We start from the raw sequence: 20989 nt of genomic DNA, 5'->3' as shown, positions 1-20989 counted from the left end.
TGAACATGTTTAACCCTGCCACATTCTTTATGTGCCTGTCCCAAGTCAGGAACCTATAATTCAGTGGTTTTCGTTTGTTGCTGTATAACATATTTGTTTTTCGTTTATTGTTTTGTACATAAATCAGGCCGTTAGTATTTTCATTTTAATTGTTTTACATTTATCATTTAGGGGCCTTTTATCGCTTGCTATGCAGTATTGGTTTTGCTCAAAGTTATAGGTCTTACGGTGACCAATAATTGCTCACATCTATGTCATTTGGTCTCTGGTGGAGAGTTGTCTCATTGGCAATCATACCACATCTTCTCATTTCTAAAATGCATAATCTGTTGGTTGTTAAATTACATGTGTTTAGTTGTGTGCATTCTGTCAATTCTGAACATACAAAATTTGTAATGTGTTTAATTCTCTGTGTTTAGTTGAGTAAATTCTGTCAATTCTGAACATACATAAATTGTTAGTCGCTTAATTTCTTGTGTTTAGTTTTATGCATTCTGTCAATTCTGAACATGCATAATTTGTTAGTTGTTTAATTTCTTGTGTTAAGTTGTGAACATTGAAATAGAATTTCCACGGAGAAGTACAAAATAATTTGTGATGGAAGGATTTTCAGTTTGTCTTCGTCTATCCATTATCATGTGTTACTAAGGCAACAGTGTGATAGGATAGTGTCATTGAATGTAAGTCAAAAAGGTAATCTTTAAGATCATTAGACAAAACCTGTAAAACTGTACTAATAACATCATCAACTCTATGTTAGACTAATGTGTTTCAATGTCCATCATCTATTTTCTATCACTAATTAATTTCTGATGTAATTTTGATCACTATAAATTCTGTAGATAAAATCATATTCACACTTCTGGACATGCTTAATTTTTTGGTTGTTTTAATTGTGTGCATTGTGTAAATTCTGAACATGTTTAACCCTGCCACATTCTTTATGTGCCTGTCCCAAGTCAGGAGTCTGTAATTCAGCGGTTTTTGTTTGTTGCTGTATAACATATTTGTTTTTCATTTATTTAAGGAATGACTGTAATATTTTTTCTGTCTATGACGAAATAACATCAAAAATGTGGTGCACACTGAATAACCCCCTATGCGGGTTATTTTAAAGTGTGCACCACATTTTTCATGTTATTTCGAATAGACAGAAAAAATATTACAGTCATTTCCTATAATTTAATTCTGATTTCCATTTTAAACCGGAGTAAACCATAAAAAACATTGATGACATCAGGGTCACATGACAAAATTATGTCTATGATCTGATAAACATAACAACGTCAGCCAATCAGAAGAAGCGTTACATCCAAAATTAAATTATTGTTTTGTACATAAATCAGGCCGTTAGTATTTTCATTTAAATTGTTTTACATTTATCATTTAGGGGCCTTTTATAGCTTGCTATGCAGTATGGATTTTGCTCAAAGTTATAGGTCTTACGGTGACCAATAATTGCTCACATCTATGTCATTTGGTCTCTGGTGGAGAGTTGTCTCATTGGCAATCATACCACATCTTCTCATTTTTAAAATGCCTAATTTGTTGGTTGTTAAATTACATGTGTTTAGTTGTGTGCATTCTGTCAATTCTGAACATACAAAATTTGTAATGTGTTTAATTCTTTGTGTTTAATTGTGAACATTGTTTATGTGTATCAGACATATCAGGGATATTGCACACCACCCAATTATTGTTATGTCTAAACATTCATGTATATATCATTTATATTTAGTTTAATAAAATGTTTAAGGGAACAATATAAATACTTTGTACTGGAATTGAAAATGATGTATAATAATAAATGGTTAATTAGGAATTTGTCCTTGGGATTTACAGTGTGTCAAGAAGTTTGAATATTTGCCTATGATTGAAAGTTTTTTGAAAACCTCAGTGTAAATTTGTGCTTTGAATTTACTCAGTTTAAATGTCTCACAGACATTAACCCTGTGTCTTCTTTGATTCCCGATAGAATATACTATATACGTATCGTTTTCATTTTTTAAATGAACCTCAATGAAAAAATGGGTACTTAACTCTTCTTCAATATCGCAGTCATTCTCTGGCCAGAAATAAACAAGGATATTTCTCATTGTTGAGGGCCGTACAGTTACCTGTTCACATCCTTATCCATTGATCTTTGACGTAAAGGTGTCTCATTAGAAATCATACCACATCTCCTCATTTTATATCCAGTATCATCCCGGTTTTTTTACAGCAGATGAATGGCAACTCACTTCTATGTAAAGTGAACTTGTACTCTGTGAATATCTAACCTCTATAGTACTTAATGTTTGAACGATCCGTAACAACCCTAGTTATGTTGTACAGTTGAGATTATCTGCTGAGGGTAATGATGTTGGCTATTATTGCCATGTTTCTAGTAATTCAATCTTATTCTGGTAGTTAGCTAAATTAGATACGGAAAAGTGCAATTCAATTTTGTTAATATAAATGATTTTTAAATAAGATAATCTCTTCCTAAAACATTCCGAGACTACTTTTTTGTTTATTGTGCACTTTTCTACTGGACTGATGAAGATATCTGTAGATTAATGATTAACATAAAACTTGACCTGCGTTTTGTGAAAGAATTCTCTCAATATCTTCATTGTTTAGAATAATGTAAACTTGGAGAAATATTTGATAATGTGAAAACAACACTTGAAATATACTATGATAACTTTTGAAGTTAAACAGCGAAAACCTAGATAGCCAAATAAACACAAAATTTTTAAATGCATGACATATAAATGTTTAACATTTTGTGTGTCAGGGCCTTTTATATCTGACTATGCGGTAGAAGTTTTGCTTTTTGTCGAAGGAGGTACAGTGCTTAAATCCACATCATTTGGTCTCAGGTGGATAGTACCGTACCACATGTCATAATATATGTTATTCAGGTCAAGGACTGGGTATACAATGTGATATTCCTGGCTAAAGGTTTACATTCCCTGAGCCGAAGTCCTTGGTTGTCGTTGTAATCTGGTTCCTTTGCTCATTGTTGTAATCTTAAGCTATCACTAATATAGGTCAACCAGCAATGCGCATTCAACACTGTTAAGCAGTAAAATTGTTCCATTTTAGCTAGGATTTGCTAATATATGATCAGACTTTGATAAATTATGACTTGGCAAAAAATTATCCTTTTTCTTCTGTTACCAAGACATCTCATAAATTGTATAACCTCACAAACATAATTGCTAAACTTGTGCATTAAATCAACAGTCTCTATAATGGAAATGAAAGGATATGTTCAACTGATAAGAATTTCGGTCATTCCTCTTTTTACCTGTATTTCTCTGTTCTTCACCTTGTAGGGATAAATAATAGCGTATTTACATATAATAGACCTAACAATCAGTCTTGATGATAACCCTTTTGTGTTTTTATGACATGAAAGCCAGCAAATTATACTTCATTATAGTATTATAACTAAATCACCCAAAATAATTATATCCAAAAGTATTCCTTATTGTTAAATATCAAATGGCCTTGGTATCAACCCAAAATATTCTATTTTAAAAAACACACAGCATGTGGATTCACTTTGTGGTTAAATGTCAACCAGTGCAAACATTAAATCATATAGCACGGCAATGAAATTAACTGCATTTTATGATTTAAAACATTTTATTGGCACAATTTAAATCTTTCTTTTTCTATTATCTATTCCACTTAATTTACATTTCATCAAAATTGCTTGCAAAACTTGCCAAGTATATGATAAAAGTGATTTAATGCAAAATGGTGAAAGGTGACTTGGTGCAAACACCCTTGTTTGACAACTGTGGTGAAAATTTGACATGTTTTGACAAAAACTCTTCATACTTAACCCACTTTAATTTAATAAGATCTGTTTAACTATTAAAGAGCAAATGTAAGCTGTCAATATTGATCAAAACATGAAATCAATTTAAACAATAATCCAGCAGTTATCTTTCTTTAATTGTTAGTTGTTATGCTAATTTGTGAATTTAACAGAATTTCTTTCATTTCAATAAAAGGGGATGTGGGGGTAAACACCAATGAGACAGCAACATAACGATAAAAAGAAACCAAAATCATCTAAAAGTATAACAGCATTCAATTTATGTTCTAGTAAATGTTGTTTGACCATTCAGTCTTTGCGACCTGAATGTTATAAAATATTTTTTTGAAATTTGCTGTTTGTGAAATTATTTCTTATATTAAGAAATGTGTCTCCTCAGCACCCCTGGATTCCTTATCCAGGTTTGGCTATAACTTTTAGTCCTTTTTGAGCTTATCGGCACTTCAAATTTGTATAAGGTTTTGGATTTCAAAATTTGGGCCTTAAGCAACACTTAAGAGACAATAATTGTTGAATTGCTCATCTGGTGCAGAAAAATTGGTACTGTTAATGCTATCATCAAAATAATTTAGAGAATGAGTATATAAAATAATTTTTTCAATTCATTCCAATTTCCGTCCTCAAAGTGATTACTCTTCTACTATTATTTATAGCTACTGAATTATACAACCATTTGATTGCAATTACTTCTTTCCAGATTTCTTAAAACTTTTTAAAATATACAAAAATCGATGCAGAAAACAATAATGTATAGCATGAATGGAGTGGAATGTTACCATAGAAATCTCAAAATTCTTTAAATTAATGCAGTTTTCATGTCCTATTAATGATTTAGATTGTTTATGCAATGTAGTTTAAGAGACTATGTTGCAGAGGTTAAATGGAAACCTCTGTTTATGAGGCATTAGTTTCTATTGAGGAACTATTCCTTTTAAAATTTAAAGCAAGTTTTAACCTAAAAGACATTTCAAGTTTTGTTGATCTAAACATTGACATTTCATCTGGCCATATTGATAGATATGGGAACTACAAATTAAATCTATGTATATAAGAATTTAGAAATAAAACCACAAATGATAAATGGCTAAAAATTTAATGTTTGCCATCCTTTGCAAAATGAAGTAAACTAGTATTAGGTTATAAATAATACCAGCTGCTTGAATGCTATTCAGCAATCAAATGATCTCAAAAAGAATTTATAACAACCACAGAAAATTGAACAAAATATATATAGATTCTCTGAGAAGCTTCGATATACTTCAAAACTCACAAATTCATACCATGTTTTTCCGTACAAAGACCATTACTTAATAATTAGGGTCAAATATTTCATGCATAGCCATTAACAATCTAAAATAACAAATCCTACAAAGAAGCTAATGTGATGATTTATTGTAGTTTTACTTGCCAACTTTAAAAAAACTTAATTTGAATTTAAACTTCATGAAGGGGTAATTTGAACTACAACTGGAAAAAGGAAACATGTTACCTAGGGCAGAAATGCAACAGGTCAGCTAGGGATTGTCCAAGAGTTGTTATTTTTCTTTAATAAGTACAACTCTTGAATAAAGTTTTAGATTGCACGTCAGGCTTCCTACCATACCTTGGAAAGAGGGTGTGTGTGACACAAAAATAAGCACCTTTATAACAAGAAGTTGCATGCAATGTCATGAAAAGTATCCCCATTTGTTATTTGACTGGGAAAAAAAATTCATTATCAATGGTTATATGGTAATAAAAATTTGAAATTTCATCCAACAGGAAGTGACTGCCTGGCATATTTCAAAATTACTTTAGCTCAAACTATAAGGTCCAGATCAAATATCAAATCATTCCTTGATACAGAAGATGAGAATTAGGTTTCTGGTTACAAAACATTTCATGCTCTGTGCATAAAATAATAGTTCAAAGTATGCACAAACAGGAAGTGACTGCTCAACAGACTTTAAAATTTCTTACAGTCTTATATGGTTCCAATATAACTCAAATATTGTAAAGTTCCAAACAACATATCAAATAATTTCAAATCCTAATAGATGTACAGACTGACAATGGCATGGCAGTATATCGCCCAAGGGGTGGGGGGTACAATGGTTCCACACAACAGAAGCTGAGTAATGTATAAAGAAAGTTACAGATGGACAAAGAATGAAAAAGGTAAAAATTACATCTGCACAGTAAGATAAAGTAGAAAGGTCTTCCTGTGGAAGTCAAGGGGAGTTTCATCTTTCAGTATTTCATATATATATATATGCATGCTTCAGTAATTGTTTATCAAAATCTATCACTGAATGCATTGCAGCAAAGGTTTTTTCAAATCTAATTTAAAATACTCAAAATCAATAGCACAACACTGCTGACTGGATATTGATGGATTTATCCTGTGTTTGACACATTTATATAGAAAGTATTGAACTTCATCTATAGTTTTATAGATTACAACTTGTAATAAGACCTGAAAAATTGGGAATTTTAATGCATAAAAATCATTGCTAAAGTTATTTTTGTAAATGAATGTTTTTAGAAATTTTATAGAAGAATAAAAATGTCAAATTTTAAAAATGTCATTTGACCAGATTCTTGTTTTTGCATTATAAAAACATCATATAAATTTGTAAATGTACAGACTAAATCAGTTTAAACATATTCTATTTGCCGAAGTATGTGCATTACAGTTGAGACAATCAATTCAACTTTTAAAGACTTCTCCTGATTTTACTTATTAGTAAAACATCTCTGTTGTGTATGCAAGTAACCATTTGATACAAGTAGTTCTAGACTGAACACACACATAGACAAATAATCATTTGATACATGTAGATTAAGACTGAACACACACATAGACAAATAATCATTTGATACACATAGTTTTAGACTAAACACACACATAGAAAAATAATAATTTGATACATGTAGTTCTAGACTGAACACACACATAGACAAATAATCATTTGATACATGTAGTTCTAGACTGAACACACACATAGACAAATAATCATTTGATACATGTAGTTATAGACAGAACACACACATAGACAAATAATCATTTGATACATGTAGTTCTAGACTGAACACACACATAGACAAATAATCATTTGATACATGTAGTTTAGGACTGAACACAAACAGAAGTACATGATGTTGATCTACATCTATCTTTTATACAAAAGATTTATTTACTTTTTTGAACTTCATTTCTAAACTTAATGAAAGGTAAACATTATATATTGTGTAAAAAAAAGAGGCGGAAGATACTAACTAAAACAAACTATTAACTGAGAGACCTCAAAGTAAATGGACTCAGTTCATATAGAAACCTGATCATGAAGGTTGGCTTATGATTTGTTTTTTTTTATATTTCTTCCATTCAACATGAGAAAACACATCAAGATTGATATCATTTATAATACATTATGTAATATGATAATTGCTTTAATAAATTTTCAGTGGGCGTGTATTCACACAACTTTTGACGGGGTACACAAGTTAACTTTTTACTTGATGCGTCTCCAAGGTCTTTTTGACATACTTTAACAGTTGTTGATATCCTATGATGCAGACATAAAGCAAAACCTGCTTCTTCCTCTAAAGTGGCAATTATCTTCTCTGTCATGATAATAAGTAACTGACAGCCATAAAAAAGAAAGATGGGCGATAAATTTATTTGTACTCAAAGCACTACATTAGAATACAAAATATGTATCATTCTAAAATGAGTTATGCAAAAGAAGGTTTATCTGGTACACATGGCGTGCACTTGGGAACTTATGACAAAATGCCAAACTGAAGAATATAAATTGATTTTGTTAAACATCAACAACTGTTATTGTTGTGCATTCATTCAATTATATTTATTCTATATCTACAAAAACAAAGATGAACCTTATTTTGAAAATCTTTCTGAGAGCCTTTGGCTTAAATAAGATAAATGTAACAAAAACATGGATGACATTTTGTTTTTTTTCCCCTTATCATCTTCATTATATTTCTACAACAGACCTATTACACAATGACTTCCTCTGTGTGCATATTCAATCATAAAGTTACATCACATTAATTCAATTCCGGAAATTTTATAACTATTTTTCATGATTCTAAATTAATTAAAGAGTCGTTTGTCTGGATCAGAAAAATTGGTTCAGCAGAAGACATAAACAAATGACTGTACAATTTACTTAGTACATAGAACTGTGTAACCTCTTAGAAATCAATTGGTGAATTTCAAGGTTTGCCTCCCTTTGATCAACACCCATATAAATCTGCCTTTTGTAGTCAAAGGCCATCTAAACAGAACATTTGCAGATTATATAAAGGTTTCAAGGCCTATGGTTTTTTTTTGTTACCAAAGTGTATTGTTTTGTGTGCATAAATGTCATGCTGCCCATCAAGGGCCCTTAATTGGAACAATGGTATTCTTATTCTTATTAATGATTTAGGTTTATCATGTATCCCATACTCTAAAATTTTCTCAGCAAATCACCCAGGCTAATATAACTGCAAATCTTCAAAGATTTCAATACTTTCTGAGAATTACTTATATGCTTGAACGTAGATTTATTCTACATCATCAACATATTAAAACTATTTTCATATCCTCCAAGTTAAGTATACAAATAAATGATCAGTTTTCCAATAACAAAAATATGTGAATAGCCGGATATCTACTTTATTTGAAAAAGTAAAAAAAAATGAACATCAAGTGTTCAGCAAGTTAAATGACAAAAGTTAATAGTTCCATCTTACCCCTATTTCATTTCAGAATCTTACACAATCTTTTTAAAAGTACAAGACATGTAACAAGCATCATTACTTTTTTATTTAAATTTAATGGCTTAGAGCATATACTTATAACATAAATGAATAAGTCCATCAACTTTTGAAAGTACATCACACCTCAAGGGGTTATTATGATATATATAATATTCATTTTTCATAAAGTGCAGGGAACCCTTTCTATAATGAGATGTATGTTAACCCTGAAGCGTTGACTTGATTTATCTAAAAAACAAAACTCTTAAGTGCATTTTACATGACATTAAATGTTAATTATTTTATACTTGAAGGTGAAATGATTTTTTGATGAACTGAAGGCAAAAATCTCCAACTGGTATAAAGAAAATAAAGAATGGTGTGTCTTAAGATTAAAGAGAGAATGAGACCTGCACATTTCTTGATACAGGTAAGAAAATGTCATGTGATAAAATTAACAGTTGTTTCCCCTGTATTGGTGAAGACTTCCAGATTTATCTCCCTTAACAGTAGTTATAATAGTTCCATCTACTTTTTCTGAAATCTTGTACAATCAAAACAGCAGCGATTGTTTGTTGTATTATTTGTCACAGTCAGGACTTATTATAACAACCTTTCATGAGTGTACAATGCATTAAATCTCTTGGGCCTTTCTCTTGCAAAAATTCTGTACAAGTTATCATTCATGCTTGCATTAAAAATAAAGGATATGGAGCAGACTTCCTTTGAACATTTGGAAAAGTACAATATTTCAAAAGAACAGCACTATCATTTTTTTTCCTACAGTTCTTTGTGGTATAAAGATGCATCATTTACTGCTTTCAAATGAGATGCATAGATGCTAATGCAACTTTTACCAAATAGCAATACCTTTTCTTCACAAAGTCTTATAAAAGTGTTCACAAGGCACAGGGGCAATGTGATAATACTATTTGCCTTAAATGTTCTAAGCAAGAAAATAGGAATGACATATTTTTAGTATATTTGGAATTTATTTGACCTTATGTACCTATACCTCATATAAAAAGCTTCCACAGAAAATGCTGTCATCAAATCTCTTCCTACCTGAGTGTGCTTTGTACTCCAATGAAGTAATTATAAGTCAATAATTATTAATGATCCTAGAAATACATGACATGCATTTTTTATTATACTAGAATTTGCATACTATATGCATTAAATCAATGTTTGCATATGTAACTTTAATAAATCTGCATTTATATGAAAATTATACATATCAAAATAACAAATATAATTCTGCAATTTAACATATAAAAAAATACACATACAATAACAAGGTAACAAATTGTTTAATTATACACAGGAGGCAAATCTATGTTATATTATGGTATTTGTAAACATTTAGAGGTCACCTTGGTACTTATATGATTGATGATATATCATGTAATTACAACATACTGTTCATGTCATTGAACCAGCAAAACAGTTCTTATAAAAAAAAAATTATAAAAAGAGTAAAGACCTTTTACTTTTTCCTTGAACAGTAATTTGTAGTTTTTTTTTTTTAGATGTAACATTTTTCTGTAGATGTAACATGTGTAACTTTTTATTGGTAAAATATGAGTTACTTCCCTTTTACTATTTATTTAGATTTCATTGAACAAGTACAAAAAATGCAATCATGACAATAAAATCAGCAAGTTTTGCAGCTAAATAAAGACAAATTAATTATTTGCAAGCAACCTGAAGGGAATGAAAATCTATACAAAGGGAAGGATAGTACCTAAAGTAGGAATATAAAAATATACACCAGGTCACTCAAGCAGAATCAGACCAGATTTAAAGATCAATAATTTACTTTCTAAACTATTTTCATTTTTAAAGAACCAACCTATAATTCTAAAAGAATCTGAGCAGATTCAACATTTAATAAGAATCTTATCATATGTTAAACATAATATATATATATATATATATATGTTTAAAATAAAATGCTTCGCTGAGTGCAGCCTGATACGACCGCAGAGGTCGAACTCTGAATAGTTGGGGTAAGTTTGGAAACAATATTCAAGCTTGATACTGTCTGAATTTGGATTGTGATCATATGTTTGACATAATATAGGTTTCTGACACAAAATAAATTGGTCAAAGATCTTAAAAATTTGAAATGGGCATTTTATTTACCTAGAATGGTCTGATACCCAAAATCTAACAACATGGTTAGATTCAGCATATAAAAAAACACCAAAAATTTAATTTTAGTTGAAATCAAACAAACTTTAATTTTGGACCCTTCAAACCTTGATATGGACTAATTTGAAAACAGGGCCCAAAATGAAAAATCTAAATGCACAATAAGATTCAGCATATCATACAGCCACAATAATTCAGTTTTTGACTCCCTCATTCTTAATGTACCTCTCCCAAAGCCAGGACTCCCTCATTCTTAATGTACATGTCCAAAGCCAGGACATCCCCATTCTTAATGTACCTGTCCAAAGCCAGGACCCCCTAATTCTTAATGTACCTTTCCCAAGCCAGGAGTCCCTCATTATTAATGTTCCTCTGCCAAGCCAGGAGCCTATAATCCAGTGGTTGTTATTGGTTGTCGTCTGCCCATTTTACATTTATTATTTCAGTGTAAATCATAACTCAAGAGAGATAACTCTGTTTGCCTTAACACACAAATGTTCTTATACACAAAGAACTAATCAAAATGAAAAGAATTAACAAGCAAAAAAAAAAAACAAAAAAAATCACACAGAAATTAGCTGTTAGATTTCATATTTTCACAGTGAAATTTCAATTTGTATTTCATATGTCAAATTATCATTTTGAAATAAGGCCTGTATTGATTACAAATTATAACAGAAACCTTATAATGGAGATATCAGGATATTTCCAAATTTAGAACATGACAAACTGTGTCATGGCTTTATACAGGAAACAGATTGTCATAAAAAATAATTCATCTTTTTTTCTAGAAAATGCTTAGTTTGTATTTAATCCTTAATAAGCCCCCTACTGGCAATTTGATCACATTTTGACTTAGTGATGACCCTTTAAGACATAAAGGTTAATTCTATCCATCACATGTTTCAGTAGACTATATTAGATTGGAGTTGACTCATTAGTACTGCCTTGTACATTGATGGAGTATAAGAAGGTTAATACAAGGAACATATACTGCATCTTGGCAATATTTTCCATTACGAAAAATGTAAAAGTAAAAAGAGCAAGATTGCTGGATATTTCAATTGACTGGCACTCAGGCTCAATTTTGCAATTGTTTTTTGCATCATATGAAGATCTTAAACAAGCAGGAATCAAATTGTGTCAAGGATGTCGTCAACAGTTAAGGAATCAATATGTTACTTATTGTTTTTTATTTTTTTTGAAGATTTTCTATTAGAAAATCTATAAGTTTAAAAGTCAATGACTATTTGTCTATGGTTTATTTGTTCTACACTAACGTTGTGTTTGCTTAACTAAATCAAATATAATTTGCCAAAAATCAAAACAGTAAGTGCATAGTAATACTTCAACTGAAAAACAGACAAAAAGAATCATTTCTGTGTTTTTAATTTTCTTTATTATTTATATAAGCAAGATATTTCTTTTCTGAAGTATTTCACTGAAAGCTAAACCCACAAAATAAATGCGACAATTCCAAAAAACACCTCCAAATTCTAATTCATCTTCTTCTAAATGTCATTTTGTTACACCCCTGGGTATTACATATCAATCAATCATTACCATTTCATGGCATGGAGTTAAATATTCCAATACCTGCCAATCACAACAATCTATGATGCATCTATTAGTGTGGTGGCACTAAGCAGTGTCCCAGTAACTTAATATATCATAAAAATCCAATAAAAAACTTCATAAAAAATGACCAAGCATATTCATCATCATTGCCATAAATGGAGCAGCGGGGAACTCCTTTAAGTAATTGTTTGGACAATTTATGCAATGTTTTAACAGCTAAATTGACAACATCCATTAATATATAGTCTCTTCAAGGCATTCATCCTGGTAAATTTATTTATGGTCAGATCTGGGAGATGATTTAAATAAGTCAGTGACCTAAACCTTTATAACCTAGAAGCACTTTCAAAGGTGTTGTATATATGTCATAAAGCTGATAATATCATCTTCAATGGACAAATAATCATCCTGACATTGGTAAAATTTGTCCATTGGTCATTTCTTTTCAAGTGTCCTATCTTAAACTTTATTTTCACACCCATTACTGTCAATAATTTCTGAGTATCACACTTTGTTCTCTAGACTGCAGTATAAAAGCAAAGTTTGACCAGAAATGATCATTTTACAGTCTGCGTTTTACCATAGACCAAAATAATATATATGCTTGTTTCCTGCCTTTTGGCAGAAAAAAATTGGGAAGGTAGGTACGTAAGAAAAGTAATTTGATTTTGAAAATTATTTTACATAGAACATTTCATAAAATGTTCTGGACTTTTAACCTTGCTTAAGGGTAAGAGTCTAGACTTCAACAGTGTTTCACCAAAAATGTTCATAAAATGTATTAAGAGTTGGCAGGAAAATTTATGGTAGTAATGAAGACAGGAAACACAACTATATATATTTTTTTCCCCCTTACACAAGCCCCGTATTTCATCTTTTTCTCAGAGATGTAAATTAGCTGTGGAAAACCAGTTTATAAAATCTGAGTGTATATGAATGAAACAAGATGTGGGATTCAATGTTCATACCATTTGTCAAGCCCTATACTGTCCCAAGTCTAGACTGTTTCTCAGAAAATTCCAAAGATGGCCAATCAACACCTGACCCTTTTGATATGAACAAAAAGGGGTCTGTAATGTATTGAGATTACTTTTTAATCTACTGAAAGTCAATTTTTGTGCAATTGCTTCAGCCAAAAATCTGCTTTATTTTAGGAAAATACCCGAAGATTCTGATTTAATAGAAAACATTTGAAGAAACTTTCCAAACACCACCATGAATAATATAGTTGTTGCAATTCTGTTTGGTCAGTAGCAAAAGTAAAGGTCAGATTTTTTCCTTACTGACAAGTGGGGTCTATTAAGGCATGGTCATATATTTGGATAACAACACTATTAAAACATCCCTGTATAGAAATACAAACTGAGCTTTGTGTATACATTTTTTCTTCCGGTCACTTCAAATCTGTATCATTGAAAATAAGTGGGGAATGTGTCCATGGGACACAGATGATGCCCCCGCTTGCATATCATATAAAGTTATAAAGGGACATAACTCAAGATTTGTAAAAGTGACGCTACCAAAATTTGAACTTGATCAGAGTTTTGTTATAATAAGCATTGTTTATAAGTTTCATAACATTTAGTTGAGAGAAACTTAAGTTAGAGAACGGAAACGAAAAATTCAGCAATTTTTCCATTTGTAAACAGGCAAAACTCTAGAACTGTAAAAGTGACGCCACCAAAATTCAAACTTGATCTGTGTTTTGTGGTAATAAGCATTGTGTATAAGTTTCATAACATTTAGTTGAGGCAAACTAAAGTTAGAGAACGGAAACCAATTTTGGGACATACGTACGGACGGACGAGGGTAAAACTTAATGCCTCCTCCGCTACAGCGGGGGCATAAAAATGGTAAATGAGGGGTAGTTATGTTTAATAAGATACCAACTCAACTCCTTCAAATCTAAATGATGTCAGATCTTGCAAGACCTGTCAGTCATTGGAGGGTGGGGTTGTCTTTTAGGCCCTGAAGATTCGTGTCATAGGTACACCTTATGTCTGGTAAAAGTTCCAGTTGACTGTTTATTCAAAAATGCAGGTCCACAACAAATCTTTACAGTGATTGTCAACAGACAATTGTCGGACAAAAAACAAAACATTTGTGTTTACTGTACCCTGACATACCCTTTTTATTTTAGGGTCAACCCTATTTTTTTCAATGAAAATTGGGCAAATTATAATTTTACTGTTAATATTCTTGACAGCGATGTTCTTTTTGTTCATTCACTAGCTCAGTGGTGAAAATTGCCAACAAGTATTGTGTAAAACTTAGTAAGGACAAATGGTGGCCACTTAGCTAAATATTTCGGTAAATTTAATACAGGATCTGATTCTGGAACCTGATAAAGCTCTATCTTGGTGTTTGATGATCAAATAAAAAAATTAAAGTTTTGCCAACCAACTGGCCCTATTTTTTTTCGGCAGGTTACAGTAAACACACTTTTTTTGTCTCAACTTATTTTCTGTAGGATCATAGTACTAATCTTTCCCCCAAAACAATAATTCAGTTTCCTTCCACATCAATCATTTACTTTTATTTTCCTATCCCTTAATTTCCAGTTCTTGCATCCCTTAGCATTATTCATTCTTGCATGGCCTGTGGTAATTTTTGTTATCATGTTATGTAACAGATTATATTCTTGCATGGCCTGTGGTAAGTTTTGTTATCGTGTTATGTAACAGATTATATTCTTGCATGGCCTATGGTAAGTTTTGTTATCATGTTATGTAACAGATTATATTGTTGCATGGCCTGTGGTAAGTTTTGTTATCGTGTTATGTAACAGATTATATTCTTGCATGGCCTGTGGTAAGTTTTGTTATCATGTTATGTAACAGATTATATTCTTGCATGGCCTGTGGTAAGTTTTGTTATCATGTTATGTAACAGATTATATTCTTGCATGGCCTGTGGTAAGTTTTGTTATCATGTTATGTAACAGATTATATTCTTGCATGTCATATTATCCTTTATTGAAATCAGCAGACACATAAATTTATATTTTAATCATTTTCTGGCAATCATCTACCTATGGTGCAATTGCTGTTTTCATCCAACAGTCCTGGCAGTTTTGATTATATTGTGCTCTTTTTATTAATTTTTGTATTTACAGATTTTATAAAACCCATGTTGGGTGATGGTAAAATAATTCACTGGTTCAGTTGACTTGCTTATAGCTGTTGTTTCAAACAGATGCATTATAACTCAAGTTATTGACTTAAAAATTGTATGAATGTGTGGATATATAGAATATTTTAAAGCTTAGTCCTGTTTTTCACCCTAGGACATAAAAGTATATTTGCTTTAGCTGCACTATATTTCCTTTTTTAATATCAATTTCCATAAAAAAAATAACTAAATGAAGTTATACCATACAATGGAAAATTCTCAAAACCCATGACAACTTATGTAATTATAGATGGCAGTCAACGTTTTTCTGAAGACAGTTAAGGCATACTTTTTCTCCATTTCCTTACTGGACTAGAAAAAGGTAAAAGTGAAAAAGCCGCTTGATATCTTTTCTTTCTGATAAATAGACAAATTCAATTTTTATTCAACAAAAGGAAAATTGATATGCTTTCTAATTCATTACCACAGTGAAATTCGATTTAATGGGGAAAACTGTAATGTTTTAATATGTTTCATATAGGCCACCTATGGTGTATCAATGAAAACTGACATTAACAGGTCTGTTTACCCTGGGAGTGCTTTATAATGCTGCAGACAAATTCTATAGAACAAGGATAGGCTGTCATATTCTTATGGCAATACATGAAATCATACAACCTGTTGGTTGTCATACTATAATCATTCATTTTATTTATATGTTATATTCACATTTTTTTTTTCAAAATTTGATGATGTAACATCTCCAGCTAATAATCTGAATGAAACAATGAAACCACATCAACTTTTTCTAATGAAAAGGATTGGAACATCTGTGATCCATTTGTTTTATTAGAAGTGATTTTACAGGTGTTGTATATATGATAAAGCTAATAACATTATCTTCAATGGATAAATAATCATCCTGCTATTGGCAAAATTTGTCCATTGGTCATTTCTTGTCAAGTGTCCACTTTATTTTCACACCCATTCCTGTCAATGATTTTTGAGTATCACATTTTATTCTTTGGACGCAGAAGAAAAGTTTGATCAGATTTATCATTCTGTATCTTAATTTAGACCAAATAATCTATATGCTTGTTTCCTGCCAGATAACATTGATTAGGTAGGTACATGTAGGAAAAGTAAAACACTTACCTCAAATTCTCCATTTTGGCCGCCTCGTCATAGAGATACTGAAAATAAAAAACAAAAGCATGTACTGATAAGCTAGGGCTAGGTACCTTACTTCAAACATATAAATCAGGTACATTTGTACCAATATTTCAAAATAATATTTTTGATTAAGTAAGCTTCACAATATCATATGGCAAAATCGATAGAATATATCCTCAAATTTCTACAATGTGTGATGTATATAAATATTAGTTTCAAGGATGTAGGTTGAAAGTTACTTTTTCCTGCTTCCTTTTCATCACACAGTAAGCCAAATTTGAACTCCTGAGTCAACAATTACATCTGAACAGGGATCATCATCTTTTGGCTTGTATATAAAGTCGCTTGACCCCAAAAACAGGACGCTTTTAACATTTCACCAAATGCCACTAATTTATTTCATTAAAACTCACTGTTTCTGTTAAAACAATACATTGTGAACATAAGAAGATAAGAAGTTCATAATGGAAAAGACTATTAATAAAACAGCCTTTCAATGTCCCCTACATTGCACACACTTTATCTACCCAAGGGCATTAACGAATAAAAAAAAATCTTTTAACTTTTTAATAAATATCTTACAAGAAATGTAGGCATGAGATTGCTAGTAATGTTATTTTCCATATATTTGTATTCCTAAGTGTCATTACTCCTGTAAAATTAGTAGGCCTGCCCTATCCAAGACCTGAGTGATATACAAATGAAAGCCTTTGCTATAAACTTAAATTTGACAAGAAATGATGCTTTGAGAGCATGATGACATCGCCATACCATTATATGAATGCAAAAATTTTGCGGTTGTAAAGAAACAACAAGACTAAAGATGGAATTAGTGACAATGAAACCTCCATACCATGATATGAGCACATAATTTGTAAACATATGTAAAGGGACTTTTCTTAATTCTAAAAAGATAAATTAATCAGAAACCAGCCATAACTAATTATTCATCTTCATTAGATCTTATAGCTAAGTTGGCATAACCCAATTTGTTTTTAGAAAAATATAGTCAGTCTTGAAATTAACATCCTGATTTCACAACAGGTGTCAAATTTTCCTTGTAAAATATTTTCAATTTACCTTCCAAATGACTGTATCAGCAATATAATATGATAGGGAGTGAGATCAACTTCATAACAGTAAGTTGCATGAATCAAGGGCAGATGAGATGCTATTCAAAAACTTGTCAATGGAGTATTGTTGAACACCTTCCCCTTACTGTAAATTCAGAAATTATTGCGATGTTTTTATTATTGCGAAAAATGCGACAGGGTTATAATCGCAATAATTTAAACTCGCATTTTGAAATTTGTTGTATGAATTAAACAGGATTTTTCTCATTATCGCAAAAATTAAAATCGCATTTTAGTCTAAAATGACAAAATCGCAATAATAAATGCACGCAATAATTTCTGAATTTACAGTATTTATTATAAGGGTATAGAAATATGGATAAAAGGTTTTAAAATAGATTCTTTCCTTCTCTGAATTTTAATGCTGTAACATCAGGTCATATCTATACTACTGATATTTATTTTGATCATTGTTGAAGGCTGTAAAGTGTCCTATAGTTTTTAACTTCCTCATGCTTTGGTCTCTGGTGGTAAGTTGTCTGATTTGTAATCATACTGCTCCTTTACTTCATATTTAAAAGTATTGAACCTGCATATTAAGTCTCTGCTAAATACAGCAAAGCAAAACATGTGTTCTACAAAATAAAACTGTTGCCAAGAAAAAAGAGGACATTTGTCTGGTTACAATATTAAAGCAGTACCCACTAAGTATAATACCCTTAACTAGAAGATTTGGAGCTTAATTTCTAACAACTAAAATAACAAAAGATACAAATTTGTCAGCAGGGGTCGACAAGATGTTGCAATGAAAGGAATTCAACCTTTACTGCTTGAGTAAGGATGAGTTAAACAATACTCTTACCACTTCAGTTTTTCACTCATTCATAAAATTCCCAAACTAATGTATACTGTCAGTGTTTAAACAGCCAAACATAATAATAAAAGGAGATATAGGGTATATGCAAATGAGACAGAAACTTGACAACACAAGAAAACAAGAGGCTGTGGATTCATTATTGTTCATGGAATACCAATGTTCCTGAATTTTGTGATTATATGTGAACCATGAAATTAAATGTTACACTGAGTACAAATTTTTATACTCGTATGCAGACTTTGGCAAAACCACGAAATCAAATATCAACAAATTTTCCTCAATCCATTAAAATTGGTACCCCTGAAAATAAATAAATGAATCCACAGTAGACTATTGTTGGGTTGTTGTGTGGTATACCCCACATCTCTGTTGATTCATATCTTTGATTTTGTAGTCTTATTTGTGTAATGATTACCTTCAAAATTTTTACGGACACCATCATGATTTGGTTGAAAGTCAAAGAATATCTGTGACTCATACTATCAATTTTCAGGGTTTTTTTTATTCTACATTCTGTATCAAATAACTTTTGGACATAGATAAAAACATACCATAGAATAAACATCTTCACTGTACTCATCTTGCATACAGAATCTGACCTCCTCCCACATATCAAAATCATAGTAATTATTGTAATACCCATTAAAATATTCCATTTTAGGACTGATATGTCCAGCACACAGAATAAAAAAAGACACACAAGCAACACTAAGTCAGACTTAAGTATTTAAACCAATGTATTGTTACATCTATCTTCAATTTTCTTCTTATGATTACTACATTTGTACAAGAAGAAAAAAAAAATAATCGCCTCGATAATTTATAAGTTATTTTTGTGTGTCAAATATTTGAATAAGAAATGAAGGAAAACACAGATGTAAACCAACTGAACTTGAAAGTTTACACAACTGTTACATGTGATCCTTAACCCTGGAGACAATGCGTTCTGCTACCTTTGCAAAACCATACCTTTTGTGAATGAAGAACTATCAATATTAAAAATAATATATTTTTGTTCTTAGATTGTGGACAATTAGTATTTTTTTCCAGTGAAATGTCCTTTAGTTAGTTTTTTTTTGTTACAGAGAAAACTTATTTATCCAAAACTTTTTTTCCAATGAACCATTTACTTAAACTTCAAATGTTGAATCTTTGAAATTAAAATAATCAATCCAAATTCCTCCTTAAATCAAATAAATACAATTTATTTATTGTTTAATTAATATCCTCAAATGGAATAATCTCTGGTCAGTGGCCACTTTGACTATTTTTTAAAGTCAGCTAGGAGCCTGCAGTTAGTGGTTGTTTTTTTTACATTGTCTATCATATTTGTTTAATTGTTTTGTAATTATAGTCAGGCTGTTGGTTTTCTCATTTGTATTGGTTCGATCATATTTTTTCATGACAGTACTTTTATTGCTGACTATACAGTATTGGTTTTACTCATTGTTGAATGCAGTACTTTGACTGATAATTGCTTACACCCAGATTATTTGCATGCACTCTGTTGGATAGTCGTCTCATTGCATACAACATCTCATTTTTATATACAAGGATATATGAAATTCTATAATCAGCATTATGAGGTCACTTCAGCTTCAAATGTCACTTCATGTTTTGTGCAATTAATTGACTGAAAAATCACCATCATGTCTCAAGCTACTGTGCAACCTAAATTCAATATCAGGGCATCTAATAGCAAGAGAACATCTAAGAAAGTTGTAAAACACCAGTCCAAATAATATTCATTTAAAATAAAACCAGTAACTGTTCCTGAGAATACAATTATAATGAAATAAAAAGCAAAAAATGTTTTAAATCAACAAATTACTTTATAATAACTAAGACAAATTATATAATTGGTCAACTACATGTACATTTAAATAGGGGAGTATTATGCAAAGATACATCTTTTTCTTAATTTATGCATACATTAGTAGGTTAAGTAAGGTCATGTTCTACATTTAATCATCAAGTTTCAAATTAATCTTAGAATCAGACTGTTGACAACACATGTTATCAACTTTCCCTAATTACAGTTGAATCCCTCTCTTTATTACATTAAATTGCTCATGAAAAGTAAATCACAGGCAAATCATCATGGTTTAAATTGCCATCAGGAGTGGAACTGACCTTAAACCTTGGTAAAGACAATTGCTGGCCTTCAAATTCACTTTATTCCTGTAATGTTTAAATTTACTTCAAAATAAAGGTCAAATTGTATGTAACAACACACCACTAAAAGATAAATTGAAAGCCACAGAGGGTTCATTGACAAAATCTCTGACTTACTATTTTTTGTTAGGGAGGTTTGTTTTCAAAATCCCCAAAACAAGATAGCTTTTGAATAGAATACAAAATTAGTCAGGTCCCCATTAACTCTTTCAAGGCATGATTCAAATAGAGGAAAACTTCAGGTTTATTCACATCAAATCATGG

At 30.8% G+C, this 20989-nt stretch overlaps 1 protein-coding gene across 6 annotated transcripts in view; it reads right to left on the bottom strand.

Moving 5' to 3' along the window:
- LOC127734500 (nuclear hormone receptor HR96-like) overlaps positions 1–20989 on the bottom strand; it is a 167247-nt gene that overhangs the window by 36228 nt on the left and 110030 nt on the right. For all 6 annotated transcript variants that reach the window (XM_052244399.1, XM_052244403.1, XM_052244400.1 and 3 more), the window contains one exon: positions 16583–16620. In XM_052244399.1, the coding sequence (XP_052100359.1) occupies positions 16583–16620 (38 nt within the window). The remainder of the gene's footprint in view (positions 1–16582; positions 16621–20989) is intronic.

Source organism: Mytilus californianus, unplaced genomic scaffold, assembly GCF_021869535.1.
Source record: "Mytilus californianus isolate M0D057914Y unplaced genomic scaffold, xbMytCali1.0.p SCAF_3, whole genome shotgun sequence".
Lineage (NCBI taxonomy): Eukaryota > Metazoa > Mollusca > Bivalvia > Mytilida > Mytilidae > Mytilus > Mytilus californianus.
The sequence above is the reverse complement of the archived record's forward strand: the minus strand, read 5'-3'. Positions and strand labels throughout refer to the sequence as shown.